Genomic DNA, 23,087 nt, shown 5'->3' on the forward strand with positions numbered 1-23,087 from the left:
AAGAAATCAAACATTTCATGTTTATGAGCTTACGTCTTGATTTATTATTACACCACAGCAGTACAAGTGCTTCAGCCATCATCAGCCCACAGTGTCTCTAACACACTGGAGTAAGTTTAATATCTTTGCAGAATCGGAAGTACAGCAATTAATACCTTTGGCAAACCAGTTAATCCTTTTTGCCATACAGTAGTGTAGTTTTTGTGCACAATAATCTTGTCTTTGTGTGAGGTTCAGGTAAATGAAGTGCTCTGCATTACGGGTTCAAAGGTCATAAGTATGACGTTCGCACTACACAACATTAAGCAAGAGCATTATGCGTAACTTCATATTTAAGAGAAGTACTGGTTATTAAAATGAATCTAGCATTCTTTAATTGCCACCTCATTTGTTATGGCATCATAGAGAAATAACAGGTTATATAAAGTATAAATTGCACCTAAATTAATCCAACACATCAGACTCAAAAACAGAAACAGAGGAGTGTGTCACGCAGACTGTAAAACAACCACGCAGAGTTTAGACATCCTGATTCTGTCACTTGCTGGTTAGTTGGGTTTGAACAGTTTTAGATGTATTTAACATCTCAGAGCTACTTGAAGAAGACGCGTGATTATTGTCTGACAGAGTCAACAAGCCGCAATGTTTAAGTCAGAAGAGGCGTAATCCTGTGCTTTCCAGAGAAGAAGCTTTCTGGTGAAAATGTGACAACAACATAAGCTGTAGCTCAGAACCATGAAGAAAACAGAGCAGGGATAATATAACAGAACAGCTATATCGGTGTGTTCTCAGCTGTCCCAGTCTGTGTTCTGCGTCTCCTCGTCCTCTCGGTCCTCCTCGTCAGAGTCGGACGCCACCTTCTTCATCCTCATCATGGCAGCTTTGATGCTGCGCTCCAGCTCATTGTCTCCAGTGCTTGGGACTTCTGCACGTCCAGGAACCACCTGTAGCGCAACAAGACTCCATTTAATACAGTTTTCACTCAGGTTCAGTGTTGCCCCATGCAGTTAAAATCAACAGACCTTTTTTCACAGAAGGCAATTTGACTTCATTCTGATGTCAGAGCAGGAAAAGGCACAGGCGTAGCTATTAACATTAATAATGGCTCAGTTCCACGTAGATGCTCCAGAGCCAGCATGTGCAGTGCCGAGAGAAAATCATTACAGCCTTAAAATCTTTACCTTCTGTCACATCGCTCCAATGGTGGAAGAAGTACTCAGATCCTACACTTAAGTAATAGTAGCAATACAACAGTGTAAAAATACTCTGTTACAAGTACAAGTCCTGCACTCAAAATGTTAAGAGTACAAAACTATTAGTATCAAAACATACTTGAAGTACTAAAAGTAAAAGTACTCATGCAGAATGTAACATTTAACACTAATGTACATCTTATTACTGGATTATAATTACTGATGCATTATTGTGTACATTACATTTGAAGCACCCATGGCATGCTTTTCCTTGTTTGTTGACTTATCTACAATGTTACAACGATGAATTATCATCTTAGACGTGACCTAAAGCTCAAAAAAACGAGGTGTACGTTCTACTACTTCTATGCAGAAGCAAATTGGTTTATACACGTCTCTCAAACTCTCGCTCATGAGACTTTTTTTTTTTTCCCTAACAAAATAAAATATTGGATGATAGTTTAAGGATCTCCTTAAACTCTGCCTGGTCATAATCACCAGGCAGTTTTGTGTTCATGGAGCTACTTGAAAGGGAGTGATGCTTCCACTACATGGTGGGACTTAACGGTAAGTTTAAAAAAACACACGTTACATGTCTGTTAATGCCTTGTTTCTGTAACGTTAGACAGAATTGTTTTGTAAGTTACTATGTCTGCATTATGCCAGTTAAAATATGGGGTTTCTCAATTACCTGCTTTGTTTAGAGTGTTACACATCCCTTTTCATTGGTACATATACCATTGTTTACCTATCTATGAAAGAGAAATTCAAATGAAATAATGGCATTGCTGTTCATTGTGCTGTCCACTTTCAACAGCAGGAGTTGTGCACGTTCACAAACTATCCGCTCGTTTTTAGGAAGAGGCTCTCTGGTCTAATCTAGACCCAAGATGAAATATTAAGTGGCTGAAAATTAGCGAAATGCCAAAATGCCAAGGGCCCTTTAATGTTGCAGCTGGTAAAGGGGGGCTAGTTTTAACTATCCTATATTCTTATAATGTGAATTACTTCTGGGTAGGAAGGGAATTTTCCATAGATTAATAAAGTATTATGATTTTTTATATTAATCTGGTTTTGAAAAGTAACAACATTTATAAATTAAATGTAATTAAGTATAAAGTAAGTAAAATATTAGCTTTTTCATGCTGTATTTAACAACAATAAAAGTAAAATACAATTTTTAAAAAGTCTAAATAATTCTTAAAATGACAGGATATTGATCATGTAGCTTCCCTGAAAAACAATGTAGTCTAATGTCCTTCAGTAGCCAAGTCAGAACCCTGACCTAAATATCAATGAACCTGAACATTCTACAAAGGAAAGATGAACAAACATTCCCCAATGTAGCCACGCAACACTATCAGAGACGTATCCAAACAGACTGATAGCAGAAATTAAAGCAAACTGTAACTCTGTAACACAGAGTACAATAAGGGTAATTGAGGGCACTATCTAATCCCTTTTATTCTTGTTTTTTACTTTTACATTTTCAAAATTTATGCTTTTTATACTTTAATATTGTGAAGCAAATGTAAATCAAGGTAGAAAATGATTTTTAAATGAATTTGAGATCAGGCTGTAAGACAAAGAGGTGATTAATTCAGAGGTTATGATGATTTTCTATAGGTTCTCTGCTGTCCTGACTGATAAATCAGTCTAGCTCTAGGCTCTGCCATGTTCTCCATTCTTGTACAACAGCTCACCTTCCTCAGGGTGACTCCCTGTCGGATGGCAGACATCAGGGTGCTCCTCGGGTCCTCATCTGGGTGCTTCGTCCTGGGGGTGGGGACGTTCCGAAGTCGAATCTGTCCACGTTGCAATGAGGCCAGCACTTCATCCATTGTTCCTAAAGACATTAATAAATGAAAACAGATGCTGTTACCTTAACAGAAGAAGGTGCACTGAAGTAATGACTTCATTGTTGGCATTTTTGCAGTTGTTTTTAATTTCACCATTTATGAAGCATCTAAACATTTGTGCATGATCTTTAAGCATTTTCTAAAACAGATTCCTCTTGTATAACCTCCATTTCACAACAGCTCAGAAAAATAAAGTCGTTTAGGACATTACTGTCGCCCTGGAGCTGAGAGCGTGCATCAGCAGGACCACAAATGAGGTAAAATGCCCCTTCTGCCCTCATGGGGAAAGCTGGGAATTCAGGACAGAACACTATGTCCAGGCGCACACACACGCTCGCTCTCTAAACACACTTCTCTCTGAAACAAACAAGCATGACCTTCCCTGCGGTCGGACAAATTCACACATCCTATTCCATGTACTGTGCTTTTGTCTAGCAAATGGACATCAAAATGTTTTCCCCAAACCCACCATTTATTACAGGCATGTAAAAAAAAAAAAAGGTGAATTATATTGAATGCATTTCACTCTCACCTATATTTTGTTTGAGCATGTTCTTGGCTGGAAAAGGAGGTTCCTCTTTCTCACTGAGGGCCATTGGTGTGTCCTCAGAAGACGCTTGGACAGGCGGAGGAGGTACAGCAGGTGGTGGTGGAGGAGGAGGAGGAGGAAGAGGTGGTGGTGGTGGTGGTGCAGTAGGGATATTTGTAGCTGGAGGTGGCGGTGCAGAGTAGATTTGGATAGAGATGTCTTTAGACTGCTTTTTTTTGGATGTTTTATTGTGTCTGGGTGCAAGATGGACAGAGGAGGACGGTCCTCCAGAGGGAGAGGGGCTGAGGCTGATGATGGACAACGGCTGGGAGGGACATGGGACTTCTGCAGGACACATCCTGGACTGAGGGGTCTTCAAGATGTACTGACCTTGACGCTTCTTGAAAAAGATGGTAAAAGAGGGGGAAAAAGGTTTTGGAAACAAGAACACAGTCTTGTCTTATGTTCTGACAGAGACGACAAAGAAACATGACTCCCACAGAATCGTCTAGTGTTCTTGAACAATGATGCTCTAATGTTTTAAATTTAGCTACTAGCTTGTTTAAACTACTGATTTCAGTAATGAGTTGTTCTACTGCTCCCATGGTTTCCAGCTACATTTTTGGAAACTTGCTTCATAATTTCCTCTTTAACTTAAGGCCAATGCAATTTGTCACTATGTATATGGGATATAAGGAAAGTGTTTGTTGCTGCAGTTGTTAAGTATCTGCTTGTTATATCATCAGTGACGTGTATCAGCAGCACATCAGTGGCATGTTAGAATGTATGTTGGTAAATTTGCAAACAGAATAACAAAATCAATAAGGTACAACACACAAGTTGGCAGTGAAGCGGATTAGAGCGGATGGAAGTCTGGAGTTGTTATGAACAATAGATTCATTGCTCGACTGTGAAACATTTTGACACCAGAACATCTTTGTCACAAGTCTCTATTATCTAAATATGAGGGATCTGAGTTAAAACTGCTGTGTGCTACTTGATGTCATTAGCTTTGACACCAAACCATGCACAATTTAAAACTTTTATTGTGTAAGACTGTTCACTATTACAAAACGCGTCCACAAGCAGAGCACCTGGTCGTCAGAACGTCCTCTAATGTGGGAGTTGTGTAGCTATAAGTGAATTTGCATTTTGAGGTGAATAATGAATTAAGCAGGTATGAAGCAGAAGCCTCTGGGGTTTTATTAACAAAAGGGGAATTGCAGAAAGATGTGGAGCAGAGCCTGACCTCTCTGAAGGATCGTAATCTGCTCAGAGTCTTCTCTCGCTCCTGGTCCAACCACTGTTTCCTCCTCTGCTCCTCCTCTTTCCTCATCTCTCGTTTCTGTAAACAACAGAGGGAGACAGTGAGAGGTCCCTGTTTCATTTACGGCTTTTGATGGTGTGGGAGCATCTCTGTGGGTGGTCTTGTTGCCGTGGTGACATACCAGGTGGACCTGATGATGCTGGCTGAAGAGTTCTAAGCTCTGCTTAGCGGCCGACTGCTTCTGCTCATGGGCATCCATGCACTGATCCTAAAAAGACACAAAGATTAATACAGATACGTATGCTCAAAAATACATTAAAGAAACAACTTCAGTTTGACACTGCCAAAAATTAATGGGTGCTTGGGCAAATATGTCCTTTGAAGTTGAGAAAGTCAGTGAAACTGATAATGAGCAGCAAATAATGCCTCAATTAGTAGAGCACTTTATTTCACATTGTTCCTTTTATTTTTACTGCACTGCTAAATATTTCTGCATGTGACTCTTGTTCCCTGTGGATTACTACACAGTTGTGGGAACCTCTAACGAGGCGATTCTTCCCACTTCGTTCTGCTAATAACATTTTTTAATGAGACAAATGAGCATACAGCAAACACAGAGAGAAAATGCCAACTGTACCAGCTGTACTAAAATTATTCTGTCAGCTAAATGAAAAACAATATACTGCAGAAAAAAAAAACAATTAAAAAACTGACATATTGGGACTGTTAAGAGTGTAAGGAAAATGGCACCATCTTCTTTCATTCATTTCATTTATAACTACTTTCAATCTACAATTCACAGGTCAAAATGTTTGCCCATTAAAGGTTATTTTTTTAATGGGACAGAGAACATCTTCTGAAAATAACTGAATGTCGATGGTGCCACTGGCCCACACCTTTTTGTTGCGGAGATACGCTCGCCGGGCACAGATGTTGCCTCTCTTGGTCTCCAAGGTCTGTAGCTGCCTTTTGAGCTGACGGACAGCTGGAGCGTCTGCTTGTTGAGCAGCTGTGTGGACGATGCTCTGCAGCTCCTCTGGATCCTCGCACACATCGTAGTACACCACCTCCTCCTTCAGTTCTGAAACACAAATGCAGTCCAGTGGCTCCGACAATTCTTTACCAGGTACTCGTACACCTTCTACAATTTCAAAGAGCACTACAACAATAACAGATCGCATAAATCAGAGCACAGCGTGGCCTGGCTCTCACCTTAATATCAACCATAGCTCTCATGTACTGTAGGTTACATGCATACTGAAATCTCATTATTCCCTGTTTTGGTGGACATTCCTGCAGGTAATTCAGTGTCCATTATCAGGTTAAGCAGTTAAGAGAAATTTGATTAAGACAGGTAGATTTCTCTATATATTAAAGAAGAAATAAAGTATACTATATAATTGTGGTCATTTTCACCTGGAAGTAGATTTCTAATAAGATACCTAATCTATTGCATGAAAAAGTCCTTGCTCACTGATGAGCAGAATATTTATTTATTCAACAGCCTACTTTGATTCACTACATCTCTTTGTTTTCTGTCCTTCTTCTCCCTTTACTTGACAGCAACTGGTAGAGGGCACCTTCTTATTTGGCAGCTGGGAAAATAAACCTGAAACCATTCAAGGTGAGGATACACACAGTCAAAGTCACCATGGACACAGACAGGTAGACACACAGCTTGGAAGCAAACATCTCATGTCCCAGGAGGAGTAATTAGGGAAATATTTACGTGAACAAAATATTTCCCTTAAGTAAAGCCCATGTGCACTATACAGAATGACCAGAAAAACAGAACCCCCTGCACAATCTTAATGTGATCCAATGCAACATTCCTTTAATTAATATGTGAAACAGTCTAACGTATAATTGACACTGTGTCAGGAGAGTGTTGATTCAGTTCTACTTATGTAGCCAAAAAATGTGCCATGTCACTGAGCCAAAATAAAAACACACGAGCATTTGAAAGGGTACAATCACTAAATTAAAGCTGAAATAAAAGTTAAAACGTATTCCTCATTATCTGTCTATCTATCTCATAACCTTCATAAAGATGGGGTTTACACTTGTTTTCAAACTATGAGGTGCATCTCCCCAGAGGCCTGTGGCAGAGTTGCACTGGGGGAATGGAAGGAAAGATGTAGAAAAGACAGGGATGGGTGTATGCAGGTGTTTTACAAACAACAGGAAGTTATCGTAATTTGGCTACTTGTATGTTCCCCTCCCTCAACACAGTCAGCAGGTGGAGCAGCAGCAGTGGCTACAGCTCACAGCTCATGGAGGCAATTAAAAGACTTTAATACCATTAATGTCCAATTGCCACAATTTGCATCGAAATCACCTCTGAGTCATAACTCAGTCAAATCTAAAGACGAACACGGTGACTTACACTCAGGGAATATCTTTATCTTTGAAGTCTATTGTGAGTAAACATCTATAAGTCCACTTAGAAATAAGTGCAGATACTCCTCAACATCATCACATTTAGAAATTTCCTTTATCCAAATAACCCAGTGATAGTCATCTGTATCCAGAGGTAAAAGCTACCAATAGCTAATTTAGCATACCGTACCTTTTAATGGTGCCAATTTGCCAAAATCTGATCAAAATATAGGCAAAAAAAAAAAAAAAAGTTCAAATTGTGGCTTAGGTTACTTTTAGGTATGCTAGTATTTATGGTACTGCCTTATTCACAGGTTGCTATTTGTGCAGTTTTTTACTGCAGCAATTTGTGTGAGAACCTTTAGATTCCGCTACCAGTCATACGATGTGAGGCAACCTTGAGCCTTTTCTCTCTACGTCACAATTTGTACTTAAAAATTCTGATATTCTTAAAAAGAAACTTATTAAATACACAGTGCTACAAATACCTTAAAATCATTGTTGCTAGACTGTACAAAGTTTGCTCAAAAGATGGTGCGTTTAAAATGCACAGTAAGTGTACCTTTGATCCGCCGTCGCAGGGTGTCTATCTGAGCCACCAGCAGCTGTTCCTCACTTTTCAGGATCTCAAACTTAGTGTCGTACAGTTCTAGCTGGGTTTCATAGAACTGCAGCTCCAGCTGGTCCACTGTGTCCTGCTGCTGGCTGTCCTCAGACGCTCCTTGGCTCTGGACTCGGTCAGGCAGGCTGCCGAGCTGCACCACAACAACAGAAAAGTATCAAGTCAGCTCTATTAGGGGCTCATACTGGTGGCTCTGTACTGTATGTAACAGTCTGTTAGGCCCATACTTATCATCTTCTAAATCACACCAAACATTCTGATTGAGTCAACTGCTGGTTTCCATTTATTTCACTGGGCAGATAATCTTAACTTGCAGAAATGTACAAGTTGGTGCACTAATCTCTGGTTACAAGAAAGGACCATATAAAAACAAAAACTGTACTTGTTGTTCAAAGACACCTGCAAAGTAGTTTAGTAATGTTAAGTATGCTTGATATGTAGTTAAGGAGCTGACACATGTCACAGCGTGACACCTTCACAGTTTATGTTCTGAATGTCTGCAGACATACTGGCACACTCGACAGTGCCACCGAGTTATATTGTCACCAGTGCAATGTTTTGTGTGGGTGGAGCTTAGTGATCTCTTTATAAACCCTCACACACAGCTGTCTCTGTTAAGGCTGATGTTAATTTCACAGTGGGAGATACTGCCAGAATCTTGATATCTGATTTTTGAAGAGCTTAATCAGGTGAATAATGCAGCCACATGAAGGTGAAGGTATTCTCAGTTCTCTTCCAAAAAACTCAAAATGTGTAGTACGATACCCCACAGCAGCAAGTCATTCACTTCAGTTTTCCCAAAACACTGCGATCCTGACATTAGAAATGTACCCCTGCAGCCACAGATATGCATAGTGCCAGCATGTTTTGCATATGCATATACACACAGACATGCTCACTTATTCATTCATGCATGCAGGTTTGGTGGTATCTCAAGGGGATTCTCTATGTTTTTAGGGAGGCTTTATAAATAGATCAAAGGACTATAGCAGCCAGAGGTTCACATCAAACTGGATTACCAAGAGAAAGATAAAGTAGACAAGTAGGCATTGTGTCACATCTCTACAGATTTATAGCATCTACAAAAGCAGTGTTGGCCTTGGCACTGAGAACAACAACTAAAGCGTTACAACTGTGTCCAACGCACCATTATGGGATATACTGGCTAATTACAAAACCGCTAAAAAAGGTGTTGTTTATATTAATCAGAAATCTGTGGGACACACACCCCTTCTTTGATGCTGTCCTTCCTGCGATTGAGGCACATCTCTGTAGCTCTCATATGCTGCAGCGTTTCTTTGGCCAACAGGAAGCGTAGTTTCTCCAGTCTGGGAGCTGCAGAAGCCCAGGCAGCAGCTCCGAAACGGCGCTTATCTTCCTCCATCTGCTTTACCATACCTGTACAGGAACACAAGGGCCTGTTATCCATACCGCACAAAATCATATGGAGTATATATATTAACAAAAGGAAACCACCCATTAATACTTTTACAAAGTTAGATGTAAACAATTTGTTCAAGAAATTCCAGGAGCTGTTGTAAGTTCTTGCATGTGTACCTCCTACAATTCCCAGAATGCTTTTCAACAAACCCCAAAGAATAAAGAGTTACTTTAAATTGAAAGTGGGTCTGTCAGCACAGAAATACAACGGCCTGACAACAAATGCATATGATTCGAATTGAGATGTTTCCTAACACCTAATTGAAACGATGGCTGCCAAACAATTAAAAAATTAAAACTAAATGAAGGAAGGGCAGTAAAGTCCTTCTATAATCCTGTGTTTTTCCTGCCATTGTGAATTTAGCAATTTTCATGTAATTATTTTTTCATTATTTACTGCCTGTGCCTCAAAATATCAGATGAAAAAAAAAATTTAGTTTGGTCTCTGATTATTGGAAGATTCAATAACATACTGTATATCTGTAATCGGCTGCTTGTCTGCAGTTTGTGACTCTGCAGCACTTTTTTCCTGTGCTGAGGAACGACACATAAAGAACATTCATTAATTCATCTACACGTAAGAAAGAGAAATAAACACAGCAACTTATACCAGCCAGAGCCTTGGAGGTCTGTGCAAAGTAGGTGACAGTGATGTCTTGAATTGAGGCGACTGCATCTCCTGCTTTCATTGTCCACTCCTCTGCCTCCTTCTCCAGAGCTGCGATTCTCTTAGGACCCAAATCCTCAAACTCCAAAGACTTCTGCAGATGGGAAGCAAAACAGTGAACAACTTAATATACTGAGTCACTTAATATACATTTCTTACACCTACTTATTCCACACACATACACATTCTGCTTTTACTCAAACTTAGTTTAGTGAGAAGATAAAATTAAACATCACATTTTACTTGAATGGTGCATAAAAATACTGAACTGTGTCAATCCCTCCATCGCCACTGTGTGGACAGTCGAGTGAACTGGAACCTAGAGTAATCACTGATTGAAATAAAGTATATGCATATATTTGATTTTCCCAAAGAAAGAAAGCCACAGGTTAGTGGCCACAGAGCCATACTAGGAGGAAGACGATGTTTAATGCAAGCATATAATACAAGAACTGTTTGAAATATGTTCTGGGGATGTAAATGTGAATTTTCATTAAATTTGGTAGAATGTGACTGCAGACCTCTGCTTTAAGATAAGAAAATTGCAAAAGCTCCCTTTTAATTTTTGCTGAACAGCTTAATAATGCCTGAATTGAATGACACCAAAACAGCTCCCAATCTGCATCCTCTCTTACCACATCCAAAAATTCCCACAGCTGCTGAACATACATACACACATATATATATATACAGTATACACACACACACACACACACACACACACACACACCAGGATGTCCATCTTATAGAGGCATGCCAGCTCTCTCAGGTCCCTGAAAGGCTGCAGCAGATAATGGAAGAAAGTGGTGGCCACAGTGACCAAGTCCTTGTAGGCCTCATCCTCTTCCTCATAGATGCTGAGCAGCACAACCATCCGGTCGGCATTGCTGTGACTCTGCAGCAGCTGTAAATATGAAAGACATACACACTATTAAATGAATTTATATGAAACCCACAGCCTAGCTTTTGCTCTCCACAGCTATTCATATCTCATAATCAAATGAGTCCTTTCCTACAACTTTCATAACTGAGGTTCCAGAGTTCAGAGGGTCAATATCGTTGCATTAATTTCTCAACTCAAATCTTTGGACTTTAACTGCAAAGATGTTCTGTTGGCTGTCATTAAATGAAAACCATTTGTCATCGTGTTATTGTGTAACAAGCCAATAAATTATGTTACATTTCTGTGTTTGAATCACATTAATTCAAAAGTATGTTAAAGAAAAGAAATCAGTGCTGGTATTGTTGTAACATGTAGAACTCTGATTATGATGTTTGCTGTGTCATGACAGCCTTCTCCTAGACTTACAGTACCACACCACAGTGTGGTGCTAGCTGTGTTGCAGGGCAATGCTGAAAACTGAACATTCTGAGTGCATCAACAACACTTTCAAAATTTTCTTCTCTGAGTTGTGGCTGCAGTGCAAGAAGGATTAAAAACATGTCAGGGACAAACAAATGCCAAACAATGTGTTTATAAATAGATAGATGAAGCTTGAGTGTGAAACTAACTTTAGCTTGTTTTATCATTGATTATCTGCATCTGTAGTTGAGCAACAATCACAAAATCTTTGGATCTGAAATACAGCTGGGAGTAGTAAAGTGACCAAATGGAAACACTTAAACACTCTATAATAACAAGAGTACAAAGTATAGTGTCCAAAATGAACGTTACTGCAGGTCTGGTGTGGAAGACTTTGTATAGTGTATAGAGTGTATAGCCCTAAGTATGAGGCAGGGTGTGGCTAATTTATTTCCGCCCACACCTGTCGCAGGTGAGCCTTGGCCCTTGACATCTCCTCCTGCATGGCCTTCCTTTTGAACTCCTGTAGATTTTCAAAGTACTCTTCAACACCTCTTTCATCTTGGGCGAATAATATATCGAGAACAATCTTTCGTCCGCAGATATCAATAGCCGCGCTGAGATATTTTTCGAGTTTCCTACAGGGTGTATCAAAATCCTTCTCATCATCTTCGGGCCCTGACCTCCGATTCAGGAAGAGCAAGTCCCAAATGTTGCTTTCTTCAAACTCTGACAAATCTGGAAAGCAGCCTCTCAGGACGTCGGCGACACATGTAAACTGCTGATGGATATGTTTCAGGTCGTTCACAGAAAAGAGTCCAGCCCAGCTCATCTGACTGTCGCTCACGGCAACTTCGGCTTTGCGTTTTTGCCGCTGTAACGTCCGGTTGTGGCAGGTGACGGCAAACTTACTCTCGATAACATTCCACTGAACGATAAAGCCCAGCTTAAACCTTTCGGGTTCTTCAAATATGTTACTTTTAACTGCCACCCACTCCTCCAAACTGTCTAATCGCTCATACTCTGCGTTATTCATCTTAAAAAGAGATGTTTCACTTTGGCCTCCGAGAAGCTGCTGGCACTGTTTACAGCGTCCGCCATTTGTGTGACGTATGGTGCTTTCAATCACATTGAAAAAAAATTCGGAACTATCCTAAAAAAAACAAAACATTGACGATTAGATCCACTGTCAGAATAATTTATCAAATTAACTGAAATAACCATTGATGCACAGGAGATAATGGGCGCCATAGCTTTGTGCGCATTTAGTTACGGTAACTAAGCAGTCACTTTGCTGTCTTTAATTTACTCGGTTTCTGTAATTTTTATTTTATTGTACAATTGTGTGATTTCTGTGTCAAAGAATGACTCGTGAAAAGGTTCCAGCTCCCATATCGATCACTGAGATGTTTTAAAAGGAGATGAAGGAAAACCTCAGATACAGTAATTTCTATTTAGGAGACTTTTGAATTACGACGTCAGATTTTCCGAGGAACACTGAAAGCACCATTATGTCCTCGGTATTGCGTTCAACTTTGACTTTTGAATCACATGTTCGGGGAATTCCACCTCCTAATATCAAATCATTAAACAATGGTGCCACACAACGTGCTCTAATTACAAGTTATTTACGGTGTTAACTAAACCCAGGCCAAAATTGGTCTAAATGTTTTCATTTGACATTTATCAATTTCCTGCATGGATGTTTGACATACCAGTGACATTTGAGCAGTCCCAGTCCCGTCTATTTTTGTCATTGCTGCTGGGTGAACGTTGAACTTTTTATAGAGTTGGTTTGTCGGACACCACTGTTGGCCTGAAATGGTTGTTTAGAGCAGACTGGTTTAATGAATTATCCAGGTAAAGTACAGGCAAGTTGCTTGATTCAAGTATGAGTGTAAATTTGAGATTTAACATGGATTTTTTAGTCGACTAAGCTATTCTGAATGGTAGATTAATACCCTACAGGTCAGTTATGAATAGACAGGGCTGCTTTAAACTGATCTTGCTGCAGAAACCTGAACCATAGATGCATTGTGAACCTCTGTCCTCACACAGTCTCTGTCCCCATGGACCTGTATGAGATCATAGGAGGCAGACTGGATGTGATCGAAGAGGAAGCCGAGCATCAGGAATTAAGCAGAGAGTCGACCACCCGTAAAGCGTGTGAGGACAGCCTTACATCTCCCACTGAGGCAGAAGATGGACATGATATGAGCACTGAGGTGGGCACACTAACACACCTTTAGCCCTTGATTTATCAATGAAATATTTTATATTTTCCTATTTTATTTGACCACTGTTTTGCCCCAAATGGTTTCATATGATTTAAATCATTATTGAAGAGGGTTTTGGTAAAAATTGCAGTTTAAATACAGGCCAAGCTCCCTTAGGAATGTATTATTGGAAAAGAAATGCAAAAACTAGTTTAGTGAGAAAATAAAATAAAACAACATCCACATTTATCCATCTATTTCCCGAAATATGGTGTTACACTTAAGGAATATGGACTAACATCTCTAATTTCAGATTTCTTTGTAACTAGTTACTAGAAGGTGTTTTTTTGTTTTATCTAGCCACAGACATGAGCAGAAAGCCCTGACCATAACGTACAATACAGTAGTTTACAGTATCTTACTGGTTTTCAATTACAAAGAAAGAGTATAAGTGTGACATTCAGCTGCTTTCAGTGTGAGATCGTCATGACCAGGAATCTGCTGCAAGAGAAGGTTGCTGAGATGGAGAACTTTGCCAGTCATCTGGAGGAGATCTTTCTCACTGTGGAGGTAAATGTCACACACCAAAGTTTTTTATTTCAATGAAACAGATTGTTGCAATGTGTTTTAAAATAGATTTATTATTTTATTGACTGTGTGAGCATTTGGGAATGGATGTTTTTAATATTATTTAGTTTTATTGAACTCAAAGAAAGGTATAAAGTTCAATGTATCAGAATTAATTTTTGTAACTGGAAAGTTCATGTGTGTCTCGTGAACTGAAGAATCAGACTCATCCATTTAATTGATTTCCTCTCTTCAACGGCCATCCTCGTCTCATTTTTATGACTCAGCGCTGCCGACAGTCGTGGCTAGAGGCAGTATGTTTTCTTGTTGTCTGTCCGTCTGTCCCATTCTCATGAACATGATCTCTTTGCCTTGAGGGTTTTTTTTTTTCATTTAATACAAGCTTCCGCTTGGAGTTGAGAATAAACTGATTCAAAGGTCAAGGTCACTGTGACCTCATACACATCCCCTTCTTGTGAACTTATTATCTCAGGTGGAGATTTTCCCAAATATAACACATTTCTTCAACATCTTCATTCCATATATTATATGAGCCCAGACACAACTGCAAGCCATTAATTCTAGTTTACATTTGTTTAATGCAAGACTAACATAAATCTCTAAGTCTGCCACCATAATCACATAAATGTATGTACAGGAGAATTTTGGACGTCAGGAGCAGCACTTGGAGCAGCACTACAACGATGTCCTACAGACACTGTCTCACCAATATGATGACAGGGCAGCTGGACTGGAGGAGGAGAAGAAAAGCAAACTGGAAGCTCTGTACACTCAGCTGCTGACTTGTGGCCGGGCATTGGATGCCTCTAAAGACCTCATTGAGATGGCTCAGGAGATCTACCGCTCCCAGGACAAGAGGCTTTTCCTGAAGGTGTCCTAGTGTGTCTGTGTGTGTGTGTGTGTGTGTGTGTGTGTGTGTGTGTGACCAATGTCTTCATAATCTACGATTCCTGATTAGTATTCCACATTTCTTTACTTTGCTGTTGAATTTCTTTCTCCTTTTACTGACAGGCAGTTATGCCCACCATTAAAAGGTAAATAGGATGCTGCTCAGTGAGTATGTCATGTGGTGTGATGCTGCACTGGTGGTGACTGCAGTGAGATTTCAAACACTGAACTGTTAATGGCACGAGGCTAAGCTTGCATTACTTTGTCCAGGTGTTTTTGCCTGTATGTTTAGACTTTAGGTAAACACTTAGAGCAAGAAAGTAAATATTTGGCCTTGGAAAAAGTAATCTGATTTAAAAATCCTTAATCACGGTCCATAGCCACAATAGCCTTTTGCATGAGACAGCAGAGTTTTCATGACATGGTGATAGTCTACATGGCAGCTGAGTAAACACCATTCAATTCAGAAGACCACAGATGTGACTGAAGGCTCAAGTTTTTGAATATATTTCTTTGTCAAACTGAATTACGTTTCGACTGATCCAGATGGCATGGCAGAAACTATTTTACATTTAATGTTAAATCTTAGTATTTACAGCTTTTTGTACTTTCTTTTTGTACTACACTAGAATCGAGGACTTTGCTAAAGAGGAGACTGAACTCTCACTGTCTACGAGTCTTGAGTTTAACACACCACTTGCTGACCTGTCAGATGTCAAAACCATGATGGACACCATCAATGTTGTTCCAGGTCTGATTTACAAACTGCTCCTCTGTTTGTGCTACTTCATACTTCAAGTTCACTACATTTTAGAAGCAAATATTTTACTTTCTACTCCATTATACAGTATTTATTTTGTAACTTTACTAGTTACTTTTGAAAACCAGATCAATAAAAAAACCTACAGTATAATCTTAATAATTTATTAATCTCTGGTGAAAAATTCACATTATAAGAATATAAGCTACTTTAAACTAGCTCCCCCTTCACCAGGTGTAACATTAAATGTGATGAACATAATAATGCATCAGTATTTGTAATCAAATCATATGATATATATTAATTTTATATGTTCCATTCTGCATGATGAATACAGTTAGTACTTTTAAGTATGCTTTGATGTTAATACTTTTGTACTTTTACTTAAGTAACATTTTGAGCGCAGGACTTTTACTTGTAGCAGAGTATTTTTGGACCTTGGTACTGCTACTTTTACCTAAGTAAGGGATCTGAGGACTTCTTTCACCACTGCTTACATTCATAGCACCATCTTTAGTTGCCCTCTCTTCTACACCTTTTGTTCCAGTTTGTGAGTCATGATTTTCTTCTTGGATGCCCTCAGTAGAGGTCAATTACATGTGTCGCCCTTTACACCTTCAGTCACTGAAACGTTTTTACAGATGTTCCTTGTGCCAGGTCAGAAGCATTTACCCTTCTGTTTTTCAATGCCAGGCTGCATAAATCGTGAATTGTGTGTGGCATAATTTTTTGAGGCCAGCCACTCTACCCTTTATTGGTAATGTGGCTCTTCCTGTATCTCCTAACCACTGCTGCAACTGTCAGCTTGTCTACTGATGCCCTTGTACCCTGTCGAAGTCTCCATCTGGTTTTTACTTGTTGAAGCAATCCTTCACCATGTCGGGCCAAGTTGTTAGACAAAGTCCAGACCAAAATTGAGAAAAGACCATGATGAACTTTTCTTTTTCACTGTGTTCCTTTGTTAATCAGAGCATTTTACCTCCCATTCTTTTTCCACCTCAGCACTCATAAGAAGTGTTTTCACTTTAGGACACATGCTAGTTTCTGTGTTTTGACTCCTCTTCTGTATGGAGTTGTAATAAAAAAAAAAAAAAACTCACCATGGTTCTAAACACTCAGCTTGAGCATGTACCAGTAAGAGTTGTTCAACCTAAAACTGGTGGTTGTAGTCTGCTCATTCAAATAGCCTTACCTGGAAACTACAGATGCAACCTCTAGTTACAGTGCTCACAGGTAAACTGACTTTTGTTGCATTGTACTTTTGGGCTTGCATTTTGAATGTAGTCTGTTTTTTTTTTTATTATACATAAGGTCAAATGCCCTACACTTCAATTTATGGATAAACACAGTGATGTCAGTGTGAGCTTTAACTAGAACAAGCTGTCTTAATGTATTGCTTTATATGCCAAACTGCCACTGTACCGAGGTTTTGATGGAAGGACTTGATAATAAAACTGGCTAACAATGTTTCTCCAATATATAAAAAACAGCTCCATCTGCCCCAGTGATCAACCCCCAGATGCCCAACTCTGCCACCCAGACATCCCTGCGTGTGTGCTGGAGCCTGTTCTCAGATGACACGGTTGAATACTACGAGCTGTACTACAGACCGTTGCTGGAGGACACACCAGCAGACAGCAGCAGTGAGCTACATGGTATAACACATAGACACAGACTGCATTCATGTTGCATGACAACACCATCTACTGTTGAAATTGTATCTGTTGATTTCTCTGAAGGATACCGGTGACAGGTTTTGATAAGCATGACCACATTTAATCTGTGCTTCCTTTGCAGTAAGCAAGGTAAAAGTGAAGGAGACCCACTGCACTGTGACAGATCTGCTGCCCAATGCTCAGTATGAGCTTTGGGTGACAGCTACCAACACCACAGGTATCAGTCCAGCGAGCGAGAAGGCCTTGTACATGACAGGTAAGAAATGTCACATTCCTAGACTCATTAAACTTATGACAGTTGAAATAATTGTTCTGTTGTCTCAGGATGCCCCCCTGAGATATCTTTAGATGCATAGTTCTCTATTTTGTTACCTGTCCAGCCTCACATGAGAGAATAAAGTATAAATCCTCTCTCCCCAGTGCCGTCGCCTCCAGTGATCAAGCAAAGGGAGTGTACTAGCTGCCCAGAGGCTGCTCTGATCCGCTGGCAGTCAGGAAACACCAACCCTGTGGACTCTTACACTGTGGAGCTCAGTGAGATGGACACTGATGGCACAGAGAGTGGCATTACTGAGTAAGTACTGTGTTAATACCATACAACTACATTTAAATATGTCTTCCTTGAAACTGTGGGGTTCACCGCCCCCACACATTAAGTTTAACCACAAATGCTCCACTGGATATGCAAAGCTTTGAAGATGTAACACCCTGTGAGATTTGTCTTGGCCTGTCCTTTAGTAAGGCTTTTGGATCAATACATCCATAAACGAGGCGGTTAGTGCTTGCTTGGGGTTTTTGAAGTTTTGTGTTTTAAGAGCTGCTGAATCAAGAAACACACGGTCCTAGAAAATCTATTCTTAGCTTCAACTCCTCCAGTGCTGTTAGGCTCAGCTAAAATATTGTCCTCACATTTGGGGTCACTTTCCTTTTTCTTCTGGTCACGTCAGAGATCAGTAAAGCCATTTGAGTAGTTTGTGTACTGTTTTGCATAGACGAACTTAAACCCTGAAATGGGTCCATGCTCCAAATGGGAGTTCTTGATAACCACCCCTTTTATCCACCTTGAGTTTTAAAAAGTTTATTTCAAGGCTTTACTCTGTTGTGGAGGATTAGAAATACAAGATAATCCACAAGGTTTCATTCTGTGTTTAATATATTTAAAAAGGAAGTGATCTCAATCTTCGGTCTCATTGGTTAATTGCCCAGGTCTATAGTAGCCGTGCCTGCCTGTCAGTGTCTAATCCAGCTGCAGACAGGACGGCGTTACCTCATCTCTGTGAGAGCAGTCAACATTGGTGGGTCCAGCAACAGGAGTGAAGTTATTACTGTCTCCACAACAGGTGAGAAGCATCACAGATCATCTTTCATAGTGCTTTTAACCATCAATGCAAGTATTCAGATCATTTACTTACATAAAAGTAGCAATACTTGTAGCTATTTATAAAAAATATTCCATTAAATGAAGTTTTGAATTCACAATTTAGTACATAAGTATTGTCGACCAAATACTCAAAGTATCAAATGTAAAAGTACCTTTACAAAATAGCCTCTGCCAGTGTTATTTAAGCCCCATCATAGGATGTATATCAATAAGTAATGAGCAGTTCAAAGAGTGATTATCCTGTTTGAATTGAACTCATTTGATTCCTTTAGAACTATTAAATATTTCCACATAAAAACGTGTTGCAGATCGTAACCAAGTACATTTTACTCAGGTACTATACTTCAATACAATTTTGAGATATCTGTACTTTAATTTTGTGCTATTTCATACTTTGACTTCACTACATTTTAGAGGCATAGGCTGTATTTTTTTTACTCCACTACACTTATTTTATAACTTTAGGCACTAGATACTTTTCAGAACCAGATTAATATAAAAATTACAGTATAATCATTAAGACTATTGATCTCTGGTGGGAAATTCACAAGATATGCAGCAGTCATTCAGATTATAAGAATATAAACTGGTTATATTAGTTTTGATACTAATACTTTTGTACTTTTACATAAGTAACATTTTGAATGCAGGACTTTTACTTGTAACAGTGTTTTTACTTAAGTAGACGATGTACTTTTTCCACCTGTTAATAATTTAGTGCCCCTGTAACTATCTGGCAAGCTCTTGGATTCATCTTGTGACCCTTGGGTCAAGGTGGAGTTCGTTTTAACTTCATGCTGTATATTGTTGAGTAGTTAAGGTATCCCAAAACTGTACTGTTCCTTTTTTTATTTCAACCCATTTCTACCATTTGTTCACCTGTGCAGGTACATTCTTCTATCTCCTGGAGGACACTGCCCATCCTTGTCTATCCATCTCTGAAGATGGCTTCACCATATTTTATGGAGATGAGGAGCTGCCAATTACTGCAATGGCCTTAGATGATAACACCTTTACCAGGTAAAGTACATGGTGGCTAAAGATAATTGGAACTTGAGTCTTAAGCTTGATTTTATTCTGCGTTTAATCTACGTGGATGCAGATGTGTAGCAGTCCTGGGGGATTTGATTCCAGTGCGAAGCAGGCATTACTGGGAAGTCAAGGTGGATGACGAGACAGAGTTTAGGATTGGAGTTGCATATCAGGCCACAGAGAGGAACTCATACCTTGGAGCCAACAATACCTCCTGGTGTATGAGGCACATTCTCACTCCCTCCAGGTAACAATGCACCATGTCTGCTGACACAGCGCCACTGTGGAAATAATCCACTTGTTTTGCCTCTGACAGTAGTAGAGATGGGAAACAGGAGGCAAAATGGAGGGGTATGACATGCAACAGTGGAGAAACTGGCTTTGATTTTCAAAGGACTTCACAGACCAAGCAGATGCAGATTTTCCAGCCAATACGACTTGAGAATGATGCAGACTACTGAAGTTCATGGAAAATGGGCCAAGAGTATTTTTAGCCACAATAAATTTTCCTTTCCCAAGCAAATATTTCTGCATCAGCTCAATGCTAAATTAAGCAGACTGGAGGCCCATCGTTAATTATTTTAAGTGTTGCTATGGCAACTCTTCTCGGAATAGAGAACAGTTGAATTGTGATACTCAGCAAAACATTCAGCATAGCCCATCACACAAGCCCTGAATCTGGTTTCCTTTTGTGGGCATCATCTTGATGGTTATACCTGAGTGCAATTTAATGTGCAGACTTATCATTTTCTTTAAGATTCAGTATCTGCTTCAACAATGGCTGAAAGAGTGGGAGCATTATCTCAACAGACTGATAAAAGTTTTGCACATGGCATTTCTTTACTATACAATCAATGTTGCCCTCTATTTTTTAAGGCATAAGTACGAGTTTCTGCACAACGGTTGGAGTCCTGACTTGAGGATTACAGTGAACCCAGTGCGCATAGGAGTAGCACTGGACTACAGTAGAGGGACACTCTCCTTCTTCAATGTGGATCTGGAACAGCATCTACACACCTTCCACTGTCACTTCCAAAATTATGTCCACCCGTGCTTTGGCCTGGACAACCCTGGAGCGCTTACTGTACACAACCGTATAGAGGCCCCTAAGTATGCATTTATCTGACACCAGCAATCATAACTAGTATCACAAAATAAAACCCTAAGGTTGTTAGGGAGTGAAATAACTTGCTATCAATTGTTACCTAAGTTCTGGGTCACAGTCCCAATAAAGAAAACCATAACATTGTGAATATCCAAATTCATAAAAAACACTGATGTTTCTCAGCAGCATAAGATGTGTGGGCAATAAAGGATTTTGTTGCTTTTATTATAGTATTCCATGGGAACAGGCATACACCATTTTCCAAAATAAGAAAAAGTTTCACTGAATTTTACAGTAAGTATACCATCACTAACTGCAGCAGACCAAGTGTTGAAAAGGTAAGAAGGGATTGTTTTTGACTATCAAAATATGCATCAAAAGCTAAACAAGAAAAAAATCAATTTGTAGTTGTAACAATTGGACTCACTTCTGTAAAGGACAAATCCACCCTGCATATTTTTACACTGTTAAAAAGACTACTGCTGATGCGATTTGCTTTTCTGGACCTACTCTCTCTTAGTGGTGTAGATCATTTTTACTTCAACGGAAAATTTAAAAGCCTGGCAACTGCACATTTTAGAGTCAGACCCTTGCAGTAAAAAAAAAAGGTTTCCATTAAGACAGCAACAACATGAGGAAAACTGAAAAGACAAAGACGGTATCCTGAAAATTCTCTCATCATAAGACATACATGTGCAATGACAATGAACTAGTTGGCAAGCTAACTATACTTCTACATTTGCTTTATACATGGGCATACATTTAAATATGTCTTCACTAATCAGTTCACACCTGTTGTGAGGCATTACAGAAAGGCATTCTGGGGATGCATGAAAGAAATGAAAATAAGAAGTACACTACTCAAAACCCACAATAGGACAAATAGCCTTGCAAAGCACCAAACATCTGCAAGAGGCTATACAGTTCATTAAATGTTTTCTTTTTTTTTCTCCAGTCAACTTGTCTCCTATCCAAAAGTGGATCTTAGTACATTAACCGTTACCAGACATTTCAAACCAGGGTCTTAAGGAGATTAAAGAAAAACAATAAATCATCATTGTAGTAAACGGCAAATCACTAGCACAGTCCTAAAACAGTGTCTGACAATGCAAAGGTGGATTTTTCCTTGGATGGGGTTTGAGTTTGAGATTTGTTTTGATATAATAGATGTCGACTTTGGGTCTCTGGGTATCCTGTGGGGGCGGGGCGGGGCGGGGGCAGGTGTTGTGAGCTATGTCTTACTGCTGTGTGTTCTCTCCTCCTCTTCATCGGAGGAATCTCCTCCATAGGGCACTAGCCCTGATGCATCTCTGTCCAATTTAGACCTCTTCTCCAACACCACTACTTGAACACCTGTTAGGGCACAGTAAAAATGGAGAGAGAGAAAAACAAAGGTGGGAGACAAGAGAGAGAGATGGGAGGCAAAGAGAGAGGGGGGAGAGACAAAGCAAGAGAACAAAACAAAAAGGAAACCCATTGAGGAGCCCCATGTTAGCGGTGGTTTTTGAGTTGGTTTGATCCACAGCCAGGGGAGGGAAGATATCAAATGAAACGGCAGCACAGCACATCCATTACAGGCAGGTCCGGGACATGTTGAGAGAGAAAACAAGGGAAAGACAAAAAACATATACAAGAAGAGTGTGTTAGTGGGTTCAACCACTGGAGAGTCACAAAGGTCTCCACTCCTCCCCCATTCCTCCAAGAGGGGAGATGCCATTTCATGCAACAGACAACTCCATGGAAGAAATGTCTCAAAACTCAGGCTCTCAGAATATAAGAAAATAAAAAAAATAAAAAAGCATACCCAATGATGCTGTGCTACTGGGCAGGCTGGCCTGATCATCTGTCACTATTTCTCTTGGCCTTTTGCGTGCAATAGGGACAGGGGCCACAAAGGGAGGTGGTGGTGGCATAAGAAACCTGGAGATTGAAGAGCATCAGTATCTACACCACTAAAGATTGCTGAAGAATAACACATTAAGGAAATGAAATCGATTAAGAGACCTTTCTATGACTTTTTCTTCTCCAACACTGGAGGCAGGAAGCACAGACTCCTGATGAGCAGGATCATCTGGGGAGCAGCTGGTAGGCTGCACAGAAAAGTAAAAAACAACCCCACAAACATTTAATACAAATAAAAACTTGCATATAAAGAAAAGGTATGATCCACAGGGGGGGGCGG

The 23,087-nt window shown here is 39.8% G+C and overlaps 2 protein-coding genes and 1 long non-coding RNA gene across 5 annotated transcripts; 1 reads left to right on the plus strand and 2 right to left on the minus strand.

The window, feature by feature from the left end:
* whamm (WASP homolog associated with actin, golgi membranes and microtubules) lies at positions 1-12,364 on the minus strand. Its single transcript, XM_020605744.1, has 11 exons — positions 11,723-12,364; positions 10,687-10,860; positions 9,900-10,050; positions 9,078-9,247; positions 7,790-7,982; positions 5,745-5,929; positions 5,030-5,116; positions 4,831-4,926; positions 3,585-3,981; positions 2,897-3,039; positions 1-944 (listed from the first exon to the last, which is right to left on the minus strand). Exons 1-11 carry the CDS (start codon positions 12,293-12,295, stop codon positions 789-791), a joined length of 2,325 nt encoding a protein of 774 aa, XP_020461400.1. The 5' UTR covers positions 12,296-12,364; the 3' UTR covers positions 1-788.
* fsd2 (fibronectin type III and SPRY domain containing 2) lies at positions 12,069-21,038 on the plus strand. 3 transcript variants are annotated; one of them, XM_020605747.1, is made up of 14 exons: positions 12,934-13,119; positions 13,318-13,484; positions 13,950-14,045; positions 14,701-14,934; positions 15,075-15,097; positions 15,581-15,702; positions 17,202-17,366; positions 17,509-17,550; positions 17,590-17,643; positions 17,808-17,961; positions 18,594-18,727; positions 19,656-19,788; positions 19,871-20,047; positions 20,677-21,038. In XM_020605747.1, exons 1-14 carry the CDS (start codon positions 13,107-13,109, stop codon positions 20,924-20,926), a joined length of 1,764 nt encoding a protein of 587 aa, XP_020461403.1. In that variant the 5' UTR covers positions 12,934-13,106; the 3' UTR covers positions 20,927-21,038. The 3 variants fall into 3 exon arrangements, with proteins under 3 accessions (XP_020461402.1, XP_020461403.1, XP_020461401.1); XM_020605746.1 differs by lacking the exon at positions 12,934-13,119 and adding an exon at positions 12,069-12,155 and having other exon boundaries at positions 17,509-17,643; XM_020605745.1 differs by having other exon boundaries at positions 12,944-13,119; positions 17,509-17,643.
* A 73-nt stretch (positions 21,039-21,111) lies between these two features.
* Positions 21,112-23,015, minus strand: LOC109963327 (uncharacterized). Its single transcript, XR_002275389.1, has 3 exons — positions 22,910-23,015; positions 22,710-22,825; positions 21,112-22,258 (listed from the first exon to the last, which is right to left on the minus strand). It is a non-coding gene; the product is annotated as an uncharacterized LOC109963327 (long non-coding RNA).
* Between the last annotated feature and the right edge of the window lie 72 nt (positions 23,016-23,087).

The sequence above is a fragment of the Monopterus albus genome, unplaced genomic scaffold (assembly GCF_001952655.1).
Source record: "Monopterus albus unplaced genomic scaffold, M_albus_1.0 scaffold72.1, whole genome shotgun sequence".
Lineage (NCBI taxonomy): Eukaryota > Metazoa > Chordata > Actinopteri > Synbranchiformes > Synbranchidae > Monopterus > Monopterus albus.

Coding starts and splice junctions, on each gene's coding strand:
- fsd2 (XM_020605745.1), top strand. Junction 13,485..13,949: donor GACATGATATGAGCACTGAG/GTGGGCACACTA, acceptor AGCTGCTTTCAG/TGTGAGATCGTCATGACCAG. Junction 14,046..14,700: donor AGATCTTTCTCACTGTGGAG/GTAAATGTCACA, acceptor ATGTATGTACAG/GAGAATTTTGGACGTCAGGA.
- whamm (XM_020605744.1), bottom strand. CDS start 12,295: ATGAATAACGCAGAGTATGAGCGATTAGACAGTTTGGAGGAGTGGGTG. Junction 3,982..4,830: donor GATTACGATCCTTCAGAGAG/GTCAGGCTCTGC, acceptor ATCTTTTTCAAG/AAGCGTCAAGGTCAGTACAT. Junction 945..2,896: donor AGGGAGTCACCCTGAGGAAG/GTGAGCTGTTGT, acceptor GTTGCGCTACAG/GTGGTTCCTGGACGTGCAGA.